The following is a 22,239-nucleotide window of genomic DNA, read 5'->3' on the forward strand; positions in this document are numbered from 1 at the left end:
TGACAACTCATCAGCGAGAGTGAAGGCAGTGGAAAAAGCACCCTTCGCATAACTGACCGAAGAAAAAGAAACCTTTGCGGAGCTGAAGTATCACATTTTGAGGTCCATCCCTCACGCGTCCTGGACTTGCTTGCTAGATGCCATCGGGAGCTTTGCTCAAGCTGTCTACAACTGCCGGAAGCGATGAAAAGAGGCCCGTATTCCAAAAGCTTCATCGGAATTGGCTGTCGGTCAATTTGTTCGGATGCGCTACTCTATGAAGAAATGTTTGATATCCGTCTTGTTCTCAAGTGAACTACTGGGAAGACAGCGATGGCAGCGACGGCAGTTGCCAACCGAGCAGTTTCATGTATCCGCATCCTCATACACTTCTGAATACCTACCTATCTAAAACTCTTCCTATGGTTACTTAGACTCCCTGGCGACTCACGAAGAAGCAGCCGAGACTGATGGGTACTTCTCACAGCAAAACACAAAATAGCTTATGAATGCCCCCATGTCTAAGCAACACAACCCTCCAGCTAGCCCAGTAAACCTGCTTATCACCGAAAACCTATCAAACTACATGTGGCTTGCTCATCCTCTGGCGAAAGCCTTGAAAGATCAAGGCAGGCTGAGCCATAAGGGTAGCCAACACACATCGCCCCCGTTGCAACCTGAAAAGTTCACCGGTAACCGACGGCTGCACTAAAATCAAACAACCAACCCAACGACAACGTGCCCAGTAGACAACTGTCTATTCATCCTAGAGCTCTAACCCTCCATCCACCTTGTCAGCCCAAACCGCCCTCCTGCAAGGGCCGGACGCTGCGGGTAGCATCGCCACATCGAGAATCCAACCGAAACCACAAGCACCAACTAACAAGCGAGTTATCAAAAGTACCTCCAACAAAATGTCAAGGCAAGGGAAATTGAGCTCTATGACCAACAGCGCGTAGCCTACCTCGACTCTGCCCTCCCTCCTTCCCCTCTCACCCACTCGACCAGTCACGGTAGCCGCCGAGAATCTCGATCACAGCGTCTGCATCAACAACCCCCAGGCGAGCGACCCAATTGTGGTTGGCTCCGGTGTGGGGTGGGGTCCCAGGATGGGGCTTGACTCAACCGCACTCATTTGTGTTTGCCTTACCCGAAACCCCTGTCGCAGTTGGGGGCTAAAACGGCCTTTTTTCATCGCAGTAGCCAAAAAAGCCTAAAAAAGGGGCGTTTTCAGCAGAAAAAACCATCAATTACGCAGCGCGCGGCGCATACGCCTAAATAAAAAAGATACCTCTGAAATCACTAAAATCAGGGCTATTAATCGGTATACTTTTTTATCGGGCGCATCGCTGTTCTAGAAAATCGATTTTTTCGCGTTCGTCTTCGAAAAAAAACGCGTTGTTCCTCGAAAATAGAGTTTTCGTTGTTTTTTGCCCATTTTCAGCCCAAAAATGAGCTTCCTGAAAACTCGATGTACCCGATTAAAAAGTATACTAATCGATAGCCCTAATTTCAGTGATTTTAGAGGTATCTTTTTTATTCGGGCGCATACGCCGCGCGTTGCGCAATTATCGAAAAAGAGGTTAATTGACGTCGAAAAAAAGCCCGTTTGAGGGGCGATAAATCGCGCACTGACAGGGGTTTCGGGTAACGCAAACGCAAATGAGTGCGCATCAGGAGATCAGACATGTCAATCACGCAAGTCAATGGAGGAGTCTGTTTTGTTTGATTTTGATTCAATATTTTAATTATGATTTCTTGGTCTCTCTCAATCCATGTCTTTCGATCCTTAATGTTCGGGCGTTCGGGCCTGCGGTCTCTATCAAAACTTGAGAAAATAACGTTCGGGAACGACCGCGGTCCCTGATGGAGAATAATATCCGTACAAATACAAATACACACAAGCGCACTGCTTTATTGGTGGTTTTTTTTTCGCTCACAAAACGCCGCAATCCATATGTATAACTTGGCGCAGTTAATTACTCACTCCGCGCCCTTCTTTTCATCCTCTGCCTTTTCGTTCGTAGGCTCCTCTCGTTCCTCCCGAATAGAGTTCTCCCGGGAGACTCCTCTCCTAATATTGCTGTCCTCGTCGCTTTCCCGGCGGGGTCTGCGATCCGCAGGTGACCAGTTGGCGGCGATGCCGGCGGCGACAATGCCCGCCATGACAGTTGGCGCGCCGAGGGCCGAATTAGAACGGCTACGCGAGCTGCGCGATCTCTTTCGTGAGTCAGGCGTTTGAGCCAGCGAGCCAAAGCTATCCTCTCGCGTGGGAGTGGACGGCGTCTTGATAGAGTTGCTTCGCGAGTGTGACGGGCTACGCGAGCGAGCAAAAGTCTCGCGGGGGTGTTGAACCGCAAACTTGAGGTTGTTCAAGCGACCTCCCTTCATGCGCTTGATGAAGGCCAACTCGTCGCGAACATCGGACAAAGGCGCAGGGTACATCTCGAACTGTTCCTCATCTGAGACGGTAAGCCCAGGAACGGTGTCCTTGGCACGTCGCTTCAGATAGTCGGGAACAAGTCGCTCGACGAAGGAATCGGGGACGAGGCGAATGACGACACCGAAAGGAATGGAAATGACGCCAAGGATGACGGCCATAGCCCATTGGATGCCGCTCTGTCCTTCTCCGGCAATCTGGAAGGCAGCACCGCCAACGAAGATGATCAAGACTTGACCAGCAATCATGATGGCACTGATCGCGATGAAGAAGTAGTTCTTGGTCATACCCTCAAAGATGTTGAAGTGATTGTCCAGTCGTCGGTTGTTCCACTGGTTGAAGATCTGCATCCAAACGAAGGTGTTGAAAACCATTGTGGCGATCTGGTCATCGGGGATGTGCTCAGGGCCGGGTACAATGGCTTCCTTGCCGTAGAAAAGCATGAATGTGATGGCCAGTTGGTAGACCGCCTGCCCCAGAATCATCTTCCACATGGTGGTGGTAATGATGGAGGCGTTGCGCTTCTCGGGCTTCCTGTCCAAGACGCTGTCCTGAGGGGGGTCGGTGGCCAGAGCCAAAGCAGCGAGGGTGTCCATGATGAGGTTGACCCAGAGCAGCTGCACGGCGGTGAGGACCGAAGTGCTGCTGACTGCAGTAACGAAAGTCAGAATGACGGCGGTGATGTTGACAGTTAGCTGGAACTGGAGGAAGCGCTTGACAGCATCGTTGACGGCACGTCCCCACTTCAAAGCCTTGACAATCGAGTTGAAGTTATCATCCATCAGGATAATGGAGGACGCCTCCTTGGCCACTTCAGTACCAGCGATACCCATGGAGAAACCAACGTCGGCGGTCTTCAGCGCAGGCGCGTCGTTGGTACCGTCACCAGTAACCGCGACGATGTCGCCCTTGGCCTTGAGGCGCTTGACCAAGACACGCTTATCCTCGGGGCTCGATCGGGCGAGAACGCAGAGGCGAGGAATGATGGCCTCTTGTTCAGACTTGGTCAAGTTGCGGAACTCGGGGCCTTCCATAACGATTCCGTTGGGCTGTAAAATACCGCACTCCTTGGCAATCGCCTCAGCCGTAAGTTTGTTGTCTCCAGTAACCATGCGAACCATGACGCCAGCCTTCTGGCAAAGTCTAACAGCCTCAGGGACACCCTCGCGGAGAGGATCCTGAATACCAACCATGCCGATGAAGCTCATAGTGCGGAACAGGTCCTCAAATTCAATCTCGTTCTTGTCTCCATCGATGCGGCGGACGTTGCGCGGGGGCCAGGAATCAAAGTCTCTGTAGGCAATACCAATTGTTCGGAGGGATCGAGAGGCGTAGGCGTTGATCAAAGTGTTGACGGTCTGGAAGTTGGGCTCGGTCATCTGAATGAGGGTGGCGTCCTGAGAGGGGTCGCGGAAGAGCTGAGTGCACTTGGCGAGGACGATCTCAGAGGCACCCTTGACATAGAGTCTCGCGCGTCCATCAGGAAGCTGAACAACGACACCCATACACTTGCGGCCAGAGTCGAAGGGAATAAGCTGCAGGATTTTGGCGTTCTCACGTTCCTCCGCAACAGGTCCCATTCCCAGGTAGTCGCGTGCCAACAGGAGCAAAGCAGTCTCTGTCTTGGATCCAACGTATGTCTTCTCACCATCGACCTCACCTTCAAATGCGGTAGAATTGAGGGAGATAGACTTGAGGAGAATCTCCTTGACCGGGTTGCTGAGCATCTTGGCGAACTCAGCAATCGAGATATCGGAAGAGTCGTCGACAGTGCCGTCGTCTTCGCCAGACGAGCGAGATCCTCCGAAGCGATGGCTGGTACCAACCGTGCCAGAAACGACCTGCATTTTGTTCTGTGTGAGAGTGCCGGTCTTGTCGGAACAGATGGTGTTCGCGTTGCCCATGACCTCACAAGCCTTAAGGTGCCTGACAAGGTTCATGTCCTTGAGCATACGTCTGGTAGCAAAAGACAAAGCGAGGGTAACGGCGAGAGGAAGACCTTCAGGAACGGCGACAACGATGATGGTGACGACGGTGATGACGATGTTGATAAAGTCCTGGCCCTTCTCGGCGGGAGTGACGGAAGCGGGTTGCTTAGGAAGCTTGACCAAGAACTCGATGAAAAGAACAATGAAGAGCAGCAGACCGGCGGCACCTCCAAGTTTGGCGATATACTCGGCGATGGTGTTCAGCTTCGATTGCAGCGGGGTGACCTCAGGGTCTTCGTCCAGGGCCATGAGAGTCTTTCCGTAGGATGAATGAATACCAGCAGAGGTAACCATGAAGGTACCGACACCCTCCATGATTCTGGCACCAGACTGAATAAACGGGTCCAGCTTCTTGGGGTCCTCGCCGTTCTGAATGGCGTTGAAGACGTCCTCGCCATTGCGCTTCTTGATAATATCCGATTCTCCCGTAGCCTGAGACTCATCACACTTGACGTTGAAGCCTTCGATAAGAATTCCATCGACCGGGACCAAGTCACCAGGCTCAAGGTGAACGACATCTCCAGCCATGAGGGTGTGGACGGAGATCTCTACGGTCTTTCCTGAGCGAACAACCTTGATGTCGCGGTCCTTTTTCTTCTGGTTCAATTTCGCGAACTGCCTTTCCTTGCTGTAATCGTTGAGAGATCCGACGATGACGACGATAGCGATGGCGACCACGATAGCAACACCCTCGACCCATTCGACCTTGGGCTCATCCGGAGCGTGAGGCAAGCCGACTGTTTGGTAGATACCGATAGCGAGCGATACAATGGCGGCGGCGGTAAGAAGCATTAGCACCTTGTCCTGATATGTGATCCACATCAGCTGAAGGAGAGTCTTGCCCTTCTTCTCGGGAATCCGGTTGTCCTTGAAAACACGCTTACGGTCGGCGAAAGCGTCATCGGCGTGCTTTTCGTGGTGTCCCGAGTGGTTGGCAGGTGTTGACTCTGACTTGGCCTCTTTATAATCTCCTGATGAACCGAGGTGTGATGTCGCGTCGCTAAAAGAAACATATCCGTCGAGATGGACCTCATCCAAGCTCAAACCTGCTTTGCGATCACTGCGCAGTCCCTTTTCGATTCCAGTCAACCCACCCAGAGCGTAGAAGGCTGAGAGGCTTTTGGGGTTAAACAGCTTGTTCAGCTGACCAGGCGTAAATGCAAACGGGTTGTTTTCGGCCTTGAAGTCATCCTCACTGCCCTTGTCCGGCGTCAAGGCGCTGTCATCCTTCATAATGTTGTCGTTTGATACTGGGCTGTTGTTCTTTAATGTCTTTTCAGTTGACTGACTCAAAACAGCGATGGTCTCGCCTTGGGAAGAGATATCGTCGTTGGAGTCGATGGAATTTTGTCGTGACCGCAGATTGCTGGGCACGGCGAGGAAGGCGCGGTTGTTACCTCTCAGTGTCTCAACAGGACTCGATACATTATGGGGACTTTGGGGTCTGCTATCTCTGCCACCGTCAAAAGATGTGTCGGCGCGCAACTTTGGCTTTGTAGGCTTTTCTGAAGGTGCTGTCCATGGAGCGTTCGCGCCTTCGGGGACTGTGGTCGGGCTGACTCCATCATCTTTGGGCGAAATGGGTGAGTTGGACACCTCTTTCTGTGCGTCCTGGGCCATGTCTGGTTCAGGACTGTGGGTGACACCAGTAGCAGAGGTGTCTATCGTAATTGTTGGGCTAGGAAAAAGCAGGCGTCAGTTGTTGATACTTGGCAAAAGGAAGGCATATCGCAAGGCGGCACATTGACAAGTTACACATACGCTCTATTTCTCCTCTGCTGAGGTGCGCCTTCCTGAGCGCCCTCCGTGGGGGAGGCGTTGGGGTCCATGGTTCCGGGCAAAGGTCCACGAACACAGCCTCTTTAGCGCAGCGTAGTGTCTGCTGGTGTGAGGCAAAGATGAGTAGAGGCCGCCAGCGTGGTTGAGCGAATAGGCGAACGCGAGGCTGTGCAGAAGCGAGACAATGGAAAAGAGGCAGCCGGGCGGCGAAGGAGTGACGATGGGCCGCGAAGAGGGCGGTAGACGTAGGTAGACGTAGACGACGTGGGCGTGGTGGGTGAGGTGAATTAAGCAGCGGCGAGAAGCGCTTCAGCGCGTCGTCGGTGGGCCGATTTCGTAAAGACGAGGGTCGCGGTCGTCAAAGTCGACTCGGCGGTAAACAGGCAGGTAGATAGGCGAAGCAGAGGGGCCAGTGGGATTGAGGGAGGAGAGATTGTTCAATATTCGTCGTTGGTGCAGACGTCTCCCTCAGTCGACATGGCGGCAGGCGAGCAAAGCAGGGCAAGCAAAGAAAAAGAATAAAAAGGGAAAAGGGAAGGTATTGGATAAAAGAGGTTCTCGTTTCTCAGTCAGCGCGGTAAGGCATGCTACCTAGAGAGTGACGGGGAAGGACTGGAGGAGACAGGATTGAAGACACAGCGGTTGCGCTGTGGACTTTTCCAGGTTGCTGCGAGCAAAGCAAAGAGCATGGAAAGCAAGCCAGTGAGGTGAGTGAGCCCAGTCGACTTGGCTTCTGGAGTGCCACCAGCAGACATCAGAGAGTTTGGATCTCCCACATGTGGTGCCAAGAAAGAGGCAGTGCAAAGAAGTACACCTGATTGGCCGGGGATGAGGACTGGACAGGGGTACGCCAGTGAAGGGGCGCTGCTACCCTGTTTGCGGTTTAGCCTGCCCGGCGTGCTTTCGAGGGGTCCCAGTAGCTTGTCAGGAGGCAAGCCGGGTAGATCCAGGTATCCCACCCAGACATTAATGAGAATGTCGCCTTGAAGGAGGTGGCCAAGCAACATGCCCGCTACCTTCCCGCCTCTTGGTCTTGGTCTTGGTGAAATCGTTGGGTCGTGACTGTGGCACTCGGGTGGTGGTGTGTGGTGCGGGCTTCCAGACTCTCCCCCGTGTGGGGCGACGTCTGATTCACACGGTACTGACTACTTTGTGCTCACAAACACAATACCTACACATATTTTATTCCATGGTACTGCGTACGCCGTCTTCCCTGGCGGTTGACGCAAATGAACCAAGTAGTCGTACAGTACTCCGTGTACTTGTACGAGGCTCCCTTTTTCACCCTGTACGTCTTGGCATTTCCGTGTCTTGACCTCTCTCTCTCTCTCTCTCTCGCTGTCTGTGTTGCTTTCTTGTTTTCCTACGGACACTCGTTTGCCCACTACTGACTACCCAGGCATGTATGTATATATAGTGCACCAATCTGGGATAGAAATATCTGCTGAAGCGCCCGGACGGCAAAGTGTTTGGGGTAGCATCGCAGGCCGAGCATTTTTCCTTTCTTCTTTATTCTTAGTGACCGTTTTACTATGAATGGCGTCTAGGTGGCCTATGAGGTCCTCCGCAGCTGGTGTATGGGTTCCCGGCGGCACAGTATCGCCATGGATCGTCACAAAGTGCTCTCCTCACAAGCGTTTGGATTAGAGACAGGGAGGGGATTAAGCACAACAGGTCAACCCAAGTTGCCCGTTATTCTTATCAAACACCCAATAACCTGAGCGCTCCACAGCCAGTCCACCGCGGGCGCTACCTCCCACCTTGACACTGGCGTTTCTGGGTTTCTGCCCCGTCAACCACTCAGCTGGTGCTGCCTCTATGGCCTGTCAATGTTGCGTTGTTTCTGGCCTCTGGTTGCGTGGACGTCGTCTCATCGAATTGCATTATGCGACAACGACGACGAGGCCGACGACGACGCCGACAACGACAACGAACGAAGCTCCTCCGTCTCTGAGAGGCTCGGCGCCACCTTGACCCCGATGCCGCCCGTCGCTCTGCTGCTTATTGTTTTAGTCCACGTTGCTGAAGGAATAACCGTGGCCGGCTCTGCCACAAAACACAGACTGGGACGGCTTGGCTGATACTGCTAAGCAGCTTCCTTACAGACGGCGTCAGCAACTTGACACGGCGATAGCTCGTGGGCTAAGGTAAGAAACTAAAAAAGAAACAACCCGCCAAAGACCGCCCAAGATCGAGATTTGATCACGCCTTCTTTCGTTTGCTCTGTCGTCTGCGGTCAAGTCCAAACGAACTCGTCAGCTTGGCCGTCCAAAACGCAACGATATCACACATTAGTACGCATACGCATACACAAAAAACACATCCGAGGAACCACGGAAAATCTCCAGCATTGCAAAACGCGTACAGTGCGCCAGGTTGCGTCGATCGGTATCGGCCGCTGACTGGACGCTGGGAATGGTGAGGCGACGGAAAGCCAGGATCGACAGACCAGGAACACCACCACCATTCAGCATGGCACACAGGCTTTTAGAATTCCAATCAGTATTCGATGCTTCCGTTCCGTGCCTCCCAGTTACCGTGCGTTGCGTTGCGTTGGGGGGGCATTGAATCCGGTGTCGTCCTCCAGGCTTCAAGGCTGTCCCATGCAGCATGAAGCAGGCGTTCTCGACGGGAGCACCAACTGCCCTTTCCGCATCCAACTCAGACACCTGCGTATCATGTCTGGACGATTGTGAATGTGCCTTGCCTCTTTGTGCTGCTCTCGAGTCTCGTGCAGGCAGGCTGGGGTAATATGGGGTTGCTGGCATGGACTGCGCAAGGTCGAGCCTTGTCAGAGGGGTTCATGTTCAGACCGTCTGCGTCCCATGAGTTAGTTTATCATCTTTGTACGAGTGCGAGATGAGATGCCATATCGCATTTCTCCTGCTCCAGCCGGTGGAAAGACTTTGCAGCCTAGTTGGAGGACTTTTGCTACTGCAGTCTGCAAGTGTCCGCCAATGAATGCCTCGGCAGCTCAATGGCGACGGATGAATCATGATACCACTTGCCTATGGCGGTAGCAGATCCATTTGCGAGCTTCCCAGTCAGGCATCTCGGAGCCGCAGTTTACTACTCCGTGCACCAGCAAAGCCGGGCGATCTGGCTGACGAGTGCGCCGACGGCGGGCTTTCCTTGAATCAATCCTTCCAGTCGCAAAAAGTACAAAGTTCAAAAAACGGCGGGGCAACCGCACCAGATGCCAAACGCCAAGCCATTCTTCATGCCAACCGATGGGGCTCTGGAATTGCATTCGACTCTGCATGGTTGGCCCCTACCTTAAATTTCATCAGGTTGCTTGTGCAAGACGTCCGGCTAGCGGTCATGGATGTGCGCACAAATGAACTGCAACGCCAGATAACCTTTAGATTTCTGGAGAAGACGTCGTCGTCGAACGAGGCCAGACCAACACCAACACACCGACGCACCTGGACGCTGCTGCTGCACTGCACGGAGCACCTGTTGGATGCAGTGCTGAACAGACTGCCCGCTAGTATCCGTAGATGTGCAGAGTTCAGTAGAGAAATCAATCATGCATGATGACGCCGCAGAGTCCATTCGCACCTCACACACCTCTTCGCGAAGCTGTTACCCCTCACTCGCTTGCACCTTGCGGGCTTGCGGCAGGCGGCTTACACAACCGTTGATCCCTCTATTCCGCCTTGCCTTTGACGATGCAGACGAGGGGCTGCCGTTGGCTCGCATCGCACGCTCTCTCACTCGCTCGTCCAAGCTATTGGTGACCAGCTAAAGTTGCCAAGTCAAGCCACCACCAAGCGCTGTTCAGTCCTCTAAGGATACTGGTATCAATGTCTCCTCGGGAAGTGGGTGGCTGGCAAGCGGAACTCTCATATTCCATCACCGCTTCTGGAACCCATTTTCTGACCGCAGCCAGGCACGTCACGTCAGCACCTTGCGCATTGTTCAGGATCGCAAAAGTATCAGGGAATGATCATCGACAATGCTCAGTCAATAGACCCAACCCACAGTACGGTGGCCATTCCATTCCATCGAATGACATGGCATGGCATGTCTCGGCATCCAAGGTCGCCAGTTTTATCGAAATTCGAATGATTCAACTCAACCGCAGCCCGCAACAAAGGGCAAAGACAACGGCGCAACGAACCTGAACAAGAGACGAGACCTCTTGGCAGCCGGTGATGCCAAGGCCCAAAGGAACCACCAAATTACGACGGTGGCCGCGCATCTCTATGGAGCACTGACTGTGTTGTGCAATGAGCAATCACAATGCTTTTGCCCATAATCCATTGCAGGCTGTGGCGATGGATGCAAATTTCCCACCGGGTATCCTGTGATTCATGCCGCTGCATAGGTTCCATGGCTAGGTATTGAAAAGCAAAGAATAAGGGTGGAAATCCCGGAGCACGATCAAGAGCACCCTCGTCCATCTCCTTTTTCCTACCTGGCAATCTGCCGCTCCGCCTGTTTGTTTTGGCGCCTGCTTGCTCCGGAATGGCGGTATCCACTAGTTAATTCCCTTACCGACATGAAAGAAGGACGCCATATCGGTGCCCTTGCCGAATCGGACCTCAGCGTCACGACCCGCGGGTGGACAACGGTCTAGATTTCCGGGGCCTCGTCAAGACTTTTTTCAAGGTTCCGTCCCTCACTTCAATGCCTTTCACGAGTCCAGTCTCCACAAGACAACACAACTGCAAACCTGGCACTGCTGAGAGCTTCGCCCTTTCTCCTTGGTCTTGCTAAAACCTCCTGGTTCGACCCGTCTCGCTTGCCGCTCTGGGCGCCCCGGTCTCCTCGCCCTCCTTCAATTGACTCGGGCTCGCTAGACAAGGGTCGTGATTCTCTACCCATGGTTCCCGTTACCGCGATTGTCAGTGACATTGAACGATGCGCGTCCGGGACTTTTCTTCCAAAATTCTACGGACTCGCTTGGAATGCTTCCAATCCTTGGATAGCCCTAGGTCCTTGCTCAATGAGAGAAGAAGCAGCCAAGCAAGGAGGCAAGCAAGAAAAACCCCTCATGAATCCTTGAACGCGGGATATCCGTAACCCACATCGCGCCCGGCTGGCATCTCAATTGTTCGTTCGCGAACTTCGCGTTTCCCTGCGGGCCAGCCAACACACCACCAACCGGATGGGGTGACGGCCAGAAACAAGCTCTGAGAAGCATATTCCACACAAGTGCCGTCCAAGGTTCAGCACAAATTCTTGGCAAAATGGAAGACAAGACACATGAACAAATCTTGCTTGCTGAGAGAAGAAGGGGGGCACAACATATCCCACCCCCCGTCCCGAAAGTCCTCCGACCGACAGGTGCTGTCCAGCTCCCAAAACGCCCCCAGTCGGTGTCTTCCCATTTCGCGGATGGTCCGGTGCCCACGCATCCGAGAGCCGACGAAACATCACGGGCGTATGCACCGTCCACCAGTCGGCCCAAGGTCGTCCCTCTCCGCCCAGAATGCCTAACGCCGGGCCGCACGCCATAGCATGAACGTGAGGAATCGCAACTTCGTCCCATCACCACCTCTCTACCCTCTTGACTCGCAGTCCAGCAAGCGCTTTCTTTCGCTCACTTGGCACGAGTGATCTTATTCTGCCTGTCAAGTTTCGGCAACGACATCGGGCCCCAGTCATACCTTCTTCACCTCGCTCGGCTCGCCTCTACAACGCACGCGGACTACCTCGCATTCCTTAACCATGCCAGGCCATGAAAACAGCCTTCGACATCATCAAAGTAGGCACCCTTAACGACGGGCGCTGGAAAGGAAAAGGAACATGGTCAGAATCCTACCGAAGGCCGCTGTCTCAATCCGACATGGCATCTTCCGATATGTCTAGCTAGCCCCGACTGCGATGGACCAACCGGGAAGCACACCGTCATCGATGCGGCACATGGATTGAGGCTGAGCAACTCAGAGCGAAACTCTTTCCGCAACACCGGGGATGAGAAACATCGGGCCAAGTGGCGATCTACCTACCTCGCGGAGCAGAATCGCCTCGTGCCAATACTGCGTACACACAGCGCAGCCCGCTCCAGACCCTTTCTCGTGTCTTGCTTGCACCCACCCACCCTTTGGCGGCCTCTGCAGTCCTCCCGTCGTCGCGATGTGCAGCTCAACAACATCCGAGATGCCATACGGCGGCAACATTTCACAACCTCCCAACGGTAGCCAACCCAATCGACCATCAAACGAACGCAGAAAGAGGTAACCCAACTGCCGCAGCTTGCCCCCTCCTTCGCTGTCATTGAGGCAGTGCATCGCGGGGTTGTTTCAATCGCACCAACCACCACGTGCGATGTGCAGCTTGCTCCGGACGAGACTATTGGATGCCATTGGCGTGCCCGAAACCTCAATAGCTCCAACGTTGTTTACTCAGCACTCTGCTAATGAACCCCCATCTAGTATTCTTTCGGGTGGTTGTACAGGATACGCCATGTTTCCCGCCAAAGGCGCTTGTCCAGAAAGCTCATGTTTTGTTTGTGTTCGTCCAAGCCCCCTTTCGTCTGCTCAATCAAAAACAAATGTCTCGAACATCCCAATACGCGCCAGCGACCTTCCGCCCCAAAATTCGGCCCTTTAGACTTGGAACCCCTTCTTGGCAGAAATATTGGCTATTTGTCCAACCCCGATTGAGTCTTAGTTTCCGCTTGCTTGGCAGGAGATCGTAACTCTTGGCAACGCAACATCACCAGAATCTCACTGTGCTGTTGTTGATGCAGGTCGGAAGTCTGGTTGAGGTAAAATTTGTCACGATATCTGCCTCACCTGTTAAGTGATAATCATGCGGCTGTCATCGTAAAAAGTGACTGTGGGAGTCCCGCTTGCCTAGGTATATCAAGTTTTCAACATGCGTTGCGGTGGAGAAAAGGTGACACTTGAGCTGTATTGATTTGATATGTCTACTGCCAGACATTCTGCCTTGCCAATCTGCCTGCAGTCATGCATGCGTTATCATCGTAGCATCATCTTAGCATGGCCGTCGCGAGGTTGTCGGAACTTCGAATCCAAAAAGAGTCATGTAATTTTGTCTATTCCGAAACTCAAATGCTTTTTAATCTGCCATGTGTCGTTCGAAGCCTGTAACCATTCACGTCTGCCGTCCCCCGAGGCCAAGCCAAAAGAACGCCTTATCATCCAAGCCATATCGCAAGGCTCACTTCACTCTCTTGCTCACCGTCTGCCGAGGTCAACCTTCCTGACGTGGACCATCTCACCCGTTCTCTCTCCCTCTGCCGCTTCGACACCAAAGAAGCCTCCGACAGACCTCCTCAACGTCTCCTCCCAGAACCCAGCAACGACCCCCTTCAGATCTCCTCCCGTTTGCTTGAAGTCGGGGAACGAGTTGACCTCAAGCAACCACGGCCTCGCCTCGGCGTCCACCAAGAAGTCCAGCCCAAATACCTCAAACGCATTGCCCAAAGGCTGGAAGTGAATCGTCATCTCCCTGGCCGCAGCCTCAAAGATGTCACCCGTAACCTCGCAAATCTGCTTGAAGATGCTCTCCGCCTGGCCCTCCGCCAAGCCCTGGCCCTTCACAAGGTCCCAGAACTGCTTGACCGGAGGCAAGGCAGACCCCCCGCCCTGGAGACACGTGTTCGTGAGATGCCCGTCGAGGTCCGCATCCTCCCACGGCGCCTTGTACGCCTTGCCCGCGAACAGCGCCAGCATAGGCCTGTACACGTAGACGTCCAGGCTGCCCACGCACAACACGTACGTGCGGATGTGAAACTTTCTCGCGTCGCCGGGGAGCAGCAGGGGAGGATGGATGTACGGCTGCACGACAAAGTGCCGCAGGTGCGAAGTCGTAATGTAATCCCCGCCGCTTCCCTCATCCTCGTCGTCGCTGTCAGGCCTCTCCTCCTCCCACTCGTCAAAAACGCCCTGCAGCTCCTCCATCGAGCTGAACAGCCTGATGCCCTGCCCGCGGTCACTCATGCCCGGCTTCAGAATCCACCACTCCCTCTTGTCGGCGTCCTCGACGGCGTCGTTGCGGTCCATGCTCTCGCGGAGATCAAACGCCTCGACGAGCGCGTCGTCGAGGAACTCGGCGTAGTCAACCTCGAAATGCTCACCCCGCTGGACGTGCGTCTTGAGGGCCGAGTCGGGGTGTTTCGCGACCCAGTGGTCGACCGTCGCGGAGAGGTAATGTTTGCGGATGAGGGCCTTGCGGATAACGTAGCTGTTGACGAGGGCGGTGGACGGGTGTTCGGCGACGTGGTCGAAGTCAAGGGACTCGTAGGGAGCGATGTGGAGAATGCGGGTGTCCTTGGTAGGAAGAACGGCAGCCAGAGAGGGTGCGTCGTCGGTAGCTGTGTTGGCCTCTGGCGGCGGGAGGAGCGAGTACTTGTTCGGGAACAGGCGTTCCATGGCCTCGAGGATCAGAGGCTGGACATATGGGTCTTCGTAGTTGATGATGGCGTGAAACTCTGGTGTCGAAGATGGCTGCAATGGGCCGGTCCTTACGGGAAGCTCAGTGATGGAGGCGACCTGCTTCTTGGGCCCATTACTTTGAGGGCTATCACTACAGACAGACAGAGGTAAGAAACTGTTCGGTCTATTGTATGCAAAAAAGCGACTGAGAGCGTAGAGTACATGCTGAGCTGCCGTCCTCTATGGTCATGATCATGCCTTTGTTCCCGCCTGTTCATGCTTATGGAGTGTAAAAATGTCCCGGCACCCTACCCGGCTCTTCACCATGTCGTGTTCTCACCATGCTCGTTTCTCTATGCATCTCTCGAATGACCAAGGGCTCACTTACAGAATCAGTTCCTTCTTGTGCAGATGCTGCGCAGGCTGCAAGAAGTTGGCCTTCAGGGGCGTCACACTGCAAGTGCTGTTAGTAACATGTCAACACCTATTAAGGAGCATCGACATACCTCGTGTAGCCCTCCTTGACAGCCCAGCCGTCGTTGCCAGGCTCTGCTTCTTCAACGCTCTTGTACACGTCCGTGAACTTGGGTGCCCATTTGAAGTGTCTTTGGCGGTGAGCAGGAGTCTTTTTGCCCTCGCCCTTCTGCTCAGGAGCATCTTCGCCGCCAATTGCTTCGCCAAAATCACCCTCGCGAATCTTCTCCTCCTCCTCATCCTCGTCACCAACCTCGCCCTCAATCTCCTGGAAGCAGCTGCCCTCGCGCCAGTAGTTCTGCAGCATGGCCGTGTAGAGCGTCTTGTGAGTCTCAACACCCTCGACAAGCGGCACGTTGACACTGTACAGGTCAACCTCGTCACTAGCAGGCCACTGCTCATACAGTTTCTCAATGACCTTCACCGAGTGCCTCGCGGCGCCCTCGATAATGACAGGGTCATGGTTCCGCGAGAAGAAGGCATAGCTGAGCGCGATGGACTTGCGCTTGCAGACCGCCGCCTCGAGCGCGCCGCCCAAAGTTCCCGAGCTGAGCGCAAAGACAGCAGTGGTATTGCGGCCGTAGTTGGGACCGCTGACGACGAGATCGATAGGTCCACGTTCCTTGAAGAAGTGGTGCAGGCCGATTTGAACGCACGAGGCCGGGGTGCCATCAACCAGAATCCATTCGTCCTCGCCGGCGGTGGCGGTAGGACGTGTCGAGGTGGTGCCTTCAGTGCCGTGAAGACCTTCGGCGGAGGGGCGGTAGTAGAGGGGCTTCACAGTCTGACCGATGATGTGCGCCTTGCCAATCCAGGAGCGCTGGGTGTGCGGCAGGCAGACGGAGACGGTATGGCCGGCTTTTTGAAGGTAGTGGATGAGGGAGTGGACGTAGGGGGAGGAGTGTGCAGACGGCGGGCCGTCGTCGTTGGTAAGGAGGATGTGCATCTTGGTGATGATGAAGTTCAATCTCGTTTCCGAAATGGGTTGACTGAGTTCTAGGACAAGAGAGGCGCAGAGCGAAAAGGACACAAGGTGAGGTTGAAGTTGAGATTTCGGTTGGAGAGATGCCCCGCGGTTGGAGGTCTTGGCAAAGGTCACAGGACGCCGATGGACCTGCAATAACAAAGCTCAAGAACGTCAATGAGGTAACCCCGAGGTAAAAGGGACCGGGGAGCTCTGTTCCAGAGTTAATGAAGCCCTGAGGTGATGAGTCGTGAGTTACATAAAGGAAAGAAGTCGGATAAATTTCCTGACCAGACGGCACAGAGTCTAGGCGGGATGGAGGGGTTGCAATAGTGGGGCATGTTGACGTTAGTTGGACGGGCAGACTTCCGTGCCCGCTCTCGGAGCCAAACGGCGGGCAACATCGGGCCTGACTACCTACCTTAACCTTGCCTCACATACCAACAGCTCGCCCGAACCCGACCTAACGTACGTGGCTGCCCGCTTGGCCTACATGGTCACGCATCCAATTAGGTGCAGTAGACTCGGGCTGTAATGGAAAGCAGAAGTCGCTGGTCAATACCGCATTACTGTCACGTCTCGATGCAGCTCTCAAAGATGCTATGAAAATCATTCTTGTCCTAGTCTGCAGATTTCGGAGAACCTGGCCTGGTCCTCTAATACATGAATATCAGTCCTTCATACACGGCTTAACCAACGCCAAAGCCCGAGCTGATCATCCTCTGCTTCCGTAAGAATCTTCCGATCGTCCATCGTCCATACAAGTTTACCAGTGTTAAAAAGGGGACCCAAGTCGTAGGTGCTGCCTACTGCCAGTACTCACTGGCCAACTTGTCCCTAGTCCAGAAAGTGAAATACCTAACCATTACACAAAAGCTTATCGAGAATTGTGCTTTTTCATCCCATGACCCTGAACCTGACCGAAGCTGCAGTAGTCTCATGGCTCAAAATGCCAGAGAATACCAAGAATGATACTCAATTTCGCCGTATTAGAACATCTTAATGACGGGCTCGCTTAGCAGCCGGAGCGGTAACTGGATCTGCCGAGCGTTTGGCTGGTGAGCTCTCGTGACGGCTTTTGACGCGCGGCCAGTCGTCGAATGGACTCGACCGGGTCTTGCGTTTGATTGGGGTTGCCTCTTCCGACTTCAATCCGGATCGCGTGGTGCGTCTGGTGTCGGGAGGAGTTGCTACCATTTGGCCAAACTTGGGTGCTTGAGGGGTCGACGGGCACTCGTCCTTGACTTCGGCTGGGGTCTGTGGGGCGTCCTCCGGCTCCTCCAGGTTGTGGTCCTCAATGTCGGTGACCGCCTCCTCCTCTTCCAAAGTCGAGCCAGTAGCAGGCGCCTTGGGTGCCACGGGGAACAGCAGGCGAGGCTTGATGGCAGAGCGAGTGAGTGGTCTCTTAGGACGCTCAGACGTGCTGCCCTCTACATCCTCGTCATCCTCTGGCTCAGCGAACTTGCGGAAAATCTTCTTTCCTCGGCTGCAATGATTTGTTAGCGAACATGCAAAGACTCTGAGAGCGGGTTTGACTTACAAGACATAGATCAGTCCATCTTCACGCTGGATCGCTTCATCAACCGCCTGAGAGGCTTCTCCGGGGATGGCGACGTTGCGCTTGCTGCGACGGCGCGGGGGCTCTTGCTCGACAGTGGCGCTACCGCCGTAGAACGGGTTGTCCTCACTCCGGTCGACTTCGGGAACGCGATCTTGGGAATCGGTGAAAATCTCAATCGGCTCCTCAACTTCCTCGGCAACAAAGCTCTCCAGTGAATTACCAGAGTACTGCTTGGGAACGCGCTTCCTTCTAGGGCTGACCAAAGCCTCCTCTTCGTTGTGGAATAGGTTGCGGGCGACGGAGCGGAGATGGGCCGTCTGCTTCTCGTTGGGTGCCTTCTTGGGAGTCTTGGCTGGCGTAGGCAGCATGCCGGAGCGACGAGTGACGGAAGGAGCAGGAGCTTGGTGCTCCATCTTGTCAATACCAAGCGACGAAGCGGCTTGGGTTGCGCTCTCGACGGTCAGAAATCCGGATGCACGACGAACGGAGTCTTGGGCGGGCTGGCGCTTCTTCTGAGGGGTGGCGGTAGGTGACATGATTGATGCAGCTGCGGCAGCGGAAGGCGCGACGGCTTTGCGGGTGGTTCGAGGAGGAGTGCGGTGGGATGAGGGTTGGGGAGAAGGGGTTCGGTGGGCGGCTCGTCGAGATGAAATTCGCGCCGACTTGCGAGGAGAGTAAGGTTCCCAGTTATCGCTCCAGCCGTGTTTGGGGGTCGGTGGTGTTCGGATGGAGGATGGGGGAGGTGAAGGTGTTGATGCTGCGAAGGTCGCCATTTTGGATTCGTGGGTGTGAGGGTTGGCAGGCACCCTGATGCTCAATGGGCTGTTCCTTCCTTTTTAGTTTTTCCTTTGAGGTTGTCAATCGCTCTTTCCCGTCTTGGTGGCGAATGCGCGCGGGCGTGCAGGTGTCGCAAAGCGATGAAAGACTTCCAGTGTGGTCGGTGCCTTGAAGTTGAGGGAGGATGAGGTGAGGTAGTACCCGGTTGATTCGAGTACCTTACTCTTAGAGGACTCTAGCGGTCAGAGTACAAAGAGCTTAGTTCAACTGATTATTTTTGAAAATACTACGCAATCGCAGTAAGGATAAAATGCTGAAGTTTGCGATTCCTCTGGTTGCTCTGACTACAAGAGATGCAAGTAAGAAGTGGATGTGTGGATGGAATAGAGGATGTTCGCGATCATGGGGCGGCGGCAGTTGGGATGGATGCAAAAGGAAACGGTCAAGTCACAGAACGTGGGAGGCTGGAGGCTGGGAAAAGTAAAGGCTGGGAGGGGACTGCGACCGACCCTTTCAGAACGTGAGCCCATGTCCAATGAAGTGGGCAGTGGGCAGCCCAATCCAACGACTTTTTTTTTGGCAGCGCACCAGCCCCCAGCCACCAAGTTTTACAGCGACGAACACTGAGGCTTGAGGGGACAGACAGCTCATTTTCTGCGCAAATTAAGCGAGGACCCACCACGACGGCGGAGACGCGTCGCACCTCCTGAAAAGCGCGTCTTTTCGCGTATCGTACACACAGTCGAGCCAGCCCAAACAACACTAACGCTAAAGTGCCCATTGGGCCTGCAGGGATCTTCTCTGCCCCTCACCCCATCCCACATTTTCCCCCAAACAGCCCGGACACGAAGCGGCACTCCAATCCCAAAGTCTGATTCCATCAACAAATAACGTCACCGTCGCCGTTCCGTCTCAGGCACAGACAGCCCCAGACCGCGCTCTCGCAGAACCGTCACTATCGGCGCATTACCACCTGCACCTGCACCTGCACCCGCACCCGCACCCGCACCCGCACCTGCAGCTGGGCACCGACCGGCGCAACATCCATCATGGCCGACAACATGGACGACTCCCTCACCGAGGACATCTGGGCGTCGCCTGGCCCAGACGGTCAAGCTCCCCCATCCTCCGACCGGCCCAAGACCCCTGCCACACCGAAAACTCCCAAAACTCCAAAGACGCCCAAGACACCTGCGAACCAACCTACCACGTATGACAGAGAGGCCGCCTTGCGCAAGGAGCTAGAGGGTGTCCGCAATATCAACGCCGCAATTGAGGGCATCATCACCACTCTTGACAAGGCCAAGGGGAACATGAACGTATGTGTTGCTGCTGACAGTCCTTCGTTCCTGGTCTGTCGCTGACTTTAAACTCGTAGACCGTCTCCGGCACCGTCTCGAATGCGTCCACTCTCCTGAATACTTGGACTCGTATCCTCTCTCAAACCGAACACAACCAGCGACTGATCCTCAACCCGAACTGGCGCGGCGCAAGCAACGACTTGGTAGAAGTCGAAGCCGAGGCTTTGCACAAGCAACAGCAAGCTGAGAGGCGGGCGGCGGAAGAGGAAAGGCGGCGTGAGGCTGTCCGACGAAAGCGTGAGGAGGAAGAGGAAGAGCGGCAGAGACAAGCGGCTGTTGGCACCACATCTCGCGGCCGAGGAGTGACCCGCGGGGCCTCTCGTGGGCGGGTTCGTGGCACAAGTACGACGACCACGCGCGGCCACACCTATTCCAGTAGCACATCGAGAATCGGTAGGGGCGCTCCGAGTGTTCGCGGTGGATATCGGGGACGGGCCAGAGGTACGGAGTAGTGTTGGACGACTTTTTGTTTGTGCATGAGTACCGATACCCTGAAATGCATGCTGGCGGTCCACTACAGACCAGCCTATTTCTTCTTGAAGAAGTCGCTCATCTTCTTCATGCCTTTAGTGTTGACCTTCTCCAAAGCTCTGACTCCGCGGCTTTGGGTGGCTTTCCGTTTCTTCTCCTCCTCCATCTTCCTCTTCTTGTCAGCACGTGCCTCTTCCTCCTCCTCATCCATCATTCGCTTCCTGGAGTAGTCGGCCATTGATCTAGACGATGCGGCTTCGGCGCGCAGTTTGGCAAGTTGAGCCAAGTAGTCATCCAGAGGGGTGAAGTCGACGCTGGTCGTCTCCTGGTCAGCAAGGAGTGGCCTCAGCATCGCGGTCATCCCAGGCGCGATATAGCTGGAGCAGATGAAATTGAATGCGACCTTGAGTCTCTGAAGGTTGGTGACCTCCTCTGATGCTTGGATGGCACTGACGATGGTCTCTTCCACGACTTCGCTGATAGATGTTGCGGCAGTCGAAGTCGAGACAGCTGATTGTGTACTGTCCACCGTAGACTCGGACGTCTGAGACTCGCCTGATTCATTCTTGGTGGAATCTTGGGAACCATCCGTCGCTCCATCGGCAGCCGGTTTCGCTTCCACTGTCACCGCTTGTGATCTTTGTACTTGAATAGGTGCCTCCAAGGCCTTCTTCACAAACTTTTCCTCCATACTTTTCGGAAGACTTTTAGAGCTCATCGCTTTTGCTTTTGACAGAACCTCGTTGACAAGCTTCTTCTCGCTCAGTCGGTACATCTTCTCGTCACCAGCATCGACAGTGTCGCAGACCGTTTCCATTCGTGACTCAAGAAGCGCGCGGGTTTTTGGGCATCGCAGAGCCTCGGCCATATGGGAGGACGACGAGGAAACGGCGTCGAAGTGGTCGTCGCTGGAGAGGAAGAGGCGTTTCGATTCGGTCGACTTTGCGCTGGCAGGGCCGAAAAGGCCGGGAAGCAGGAGGAAGATGGGATCAATGGGAGTCGCGACGAAGAGGTCAGCGCCATTGGTGACCTGCGCCTGGAGCTTTGAGTTGTCTCCATCATTTGACTTCTCCAAATCGCCGGTGGGTGTCTCGATCATCCAGCTCCTCGGGCTGGTGTTGGGTGCTGCGATCTTGGTGAACTCGTAGATGCCCGTGTCTGGGCAGAGCAGATACCGTGTAGGTTTCGAGTATCTGGGATTAGGAAGAGAGACTATGCGAGCCTCTTGGGTAGCCTTGGTAGGAATGATGAATAGCTTGGGTGCGCTCGACGACTCCTGTGGCAGACTGTACTTGGCCGTCGTTGGGGCATTGCTTGCCTCCGTCTTCGCCGCCGGAGCGGACTTGGTTGATCTGGTTCTCGCCATTGGATGTGACCTGAATATTCTGCCGTGTACAATTAGCAGCTGTTGGGTATGAGAGATGCCAAATCCGAGAAAACAAGAACCAAAGAACAGTCGAGAATGGACGAAGCAGATGTGTCGGCAATTTGATAGCGAACAATCCGACCTGTAGGCCAGTGCTGAGCGTGGATAGGTCGCGGATCGAGGTACAAAGTGACTTGTGAACCCCTGCGCTTAGACGCGACAGGACGCGACGGACTGATCTCAATTAAAAGTGGAGCGCGTCGTTCAGGGTCATTCGCGACAGCGACCAATGGCGGCTGCCCGAACACTCGCATCACTCCACGTCAAACTCCTCTTCTCAGCCTAGCCTGCCCAGGCTTATCGTGACGACAAGTTCAGATGCGACAGTCGATAACGATCGAGACCTTCTTGCCCGTCCTTCTCATGCCTTAGCTTGCACACATCTTTTCGTCATTTTTGCGGCACCGAAAGCCGACGTCGCTCCTTTAGCCGCCTATCTTGTTTACATTGAACTCTTACGCCTTTCCTTTGTTCTCTGAATGCGAGTGTTTGTTTGCCGGCACAGACCCCTCCCATAAACCATCAACCGAGTCTTGCGCCCGATTTCGAAGCTGAGCAGCCCGGTCGGCGGGTCATGGGCCTTGTGGCGTTAAAGCTCCATCAAGTCGCCTTGCCCTGGAATGCACCAAGGTGACCATCGCGCCGACGACCGCCTTTACTGTGACCTA

At 54.5% G+C, this 22,239-nt stretch overlaps 5 protein-coding genes across 5 annotated transcripts; 1 reads left to right on the forward strand and 4 right to left on the reverse strand.

The window, feature by feature from the left end:
- Window positions 1–1,962: 1,962 nt before the first annotated feature.
- CGCS363_v014332 (Calcium-transporting ATPase 2) lies at window positions 1,963–6,236 on the reverse strand (the record flags this gene model as incomplete). The annotated part of the gene is made up of 2 exons (XM_036646181.1): window positions 1,963–6,085; window positions 6,169–6,236. 2 exons carry the CDS (start codon window positions 6,234–6,236, stop codon window positions 1,963–1,965), a joined length of 4,191 nt encoding a protein of 1,396 aa, XP_036488993.1.
- A 7,101-nt stretch (window positions 6,237–13,337) lies between these two features.
- Window positions 13,338–15,957, reverse strand: PBY1-0 (putative tubulin--tyrosine ligase PBY1; the record flags this gene model as incomplete). Its single annotated transcript, XM_036646182.1, has 3 exons — window positions 13,338–14,688; window positions 14,926–14,991; window positions 15,044–15,957. 3 exons carry the CDS (start codon window positions 15,955–15,957, stop codon window positions 13,338–13,340), a joined length of 2,331 nt encoding a protein of 776 aa, XP_036488712.1.
- A 1,017-nt stretch (window positions 15,958–16,974) lies between these two features.
- CGCS363_v014334 (uncharacterized protein) lies at window positions 16,975–18,072 on the reverse strand (the record flags this gene model as incomplete). The annotated part of the gene is made up of 2 exons (XM_036646183.1): window positions 16,975–17,461; window positions 17,516–18,072. 2 exons carry the CDS (start codon window positions 18,070–18,072, stop codon window positions 16,975–16,977), a joined length of 1,044 nt encoding a protein of 347 aa, XP_036488481.1.
- A 1,290-nt stretch (window positions 18,073–19,362) lies between these two features.
- duo1 (DASH complex subunit duo1) lies at window positions 19,363–20,126 on the forward strand (the record flags this gene model as incomplete). The annotated part of the gene is made up of 2 exons (XM_036646184.1): window positions 19,363–19,632; window positions 19,692–20,126. 2 exons carry the CDS (start codon window positions 19,363–19,365, stop codon window positions 20,124–20,126), a joined length of 705 nt encoding a protein of 234 aa, XP_036488480.1.
- A 74-nt stretch (window positions 20,127–20,200) lies between these two features.
- On the reverse strand, window positions 20,201–21,511 carry rnh202 (Ribonuclease H2 subunit B; the record flags this gene model as incomplete). The annotated part of the gene is made up of 1 exon (XM_036646185.1): window positions 20,201–21,511. The coding sequence occupies one exon, from the start codon at window positions 21,509–21,511 to the stop codon at window positions 20,201–20,203; it is 1,311 nt and encodes a 436-aa protein (XP_036488990.1).
- Window positions 21,512–22,239: the final 728 nt, after the last annotated feature.

This window comes from Colletotrichum siamense (assembly GCF_013390195.1).
Source record: "Colletotrichum siamense strain Cg363 chromosome Unknown KSG_Cg363_contig10, whole genome shotgun sequence".
NCBI lineage: Eukaryota > Fungi > Ascomycota > Sordariomycetes > Glomerellales > Glomerellaceae > Colletotrichum > Colletotrichum siamense.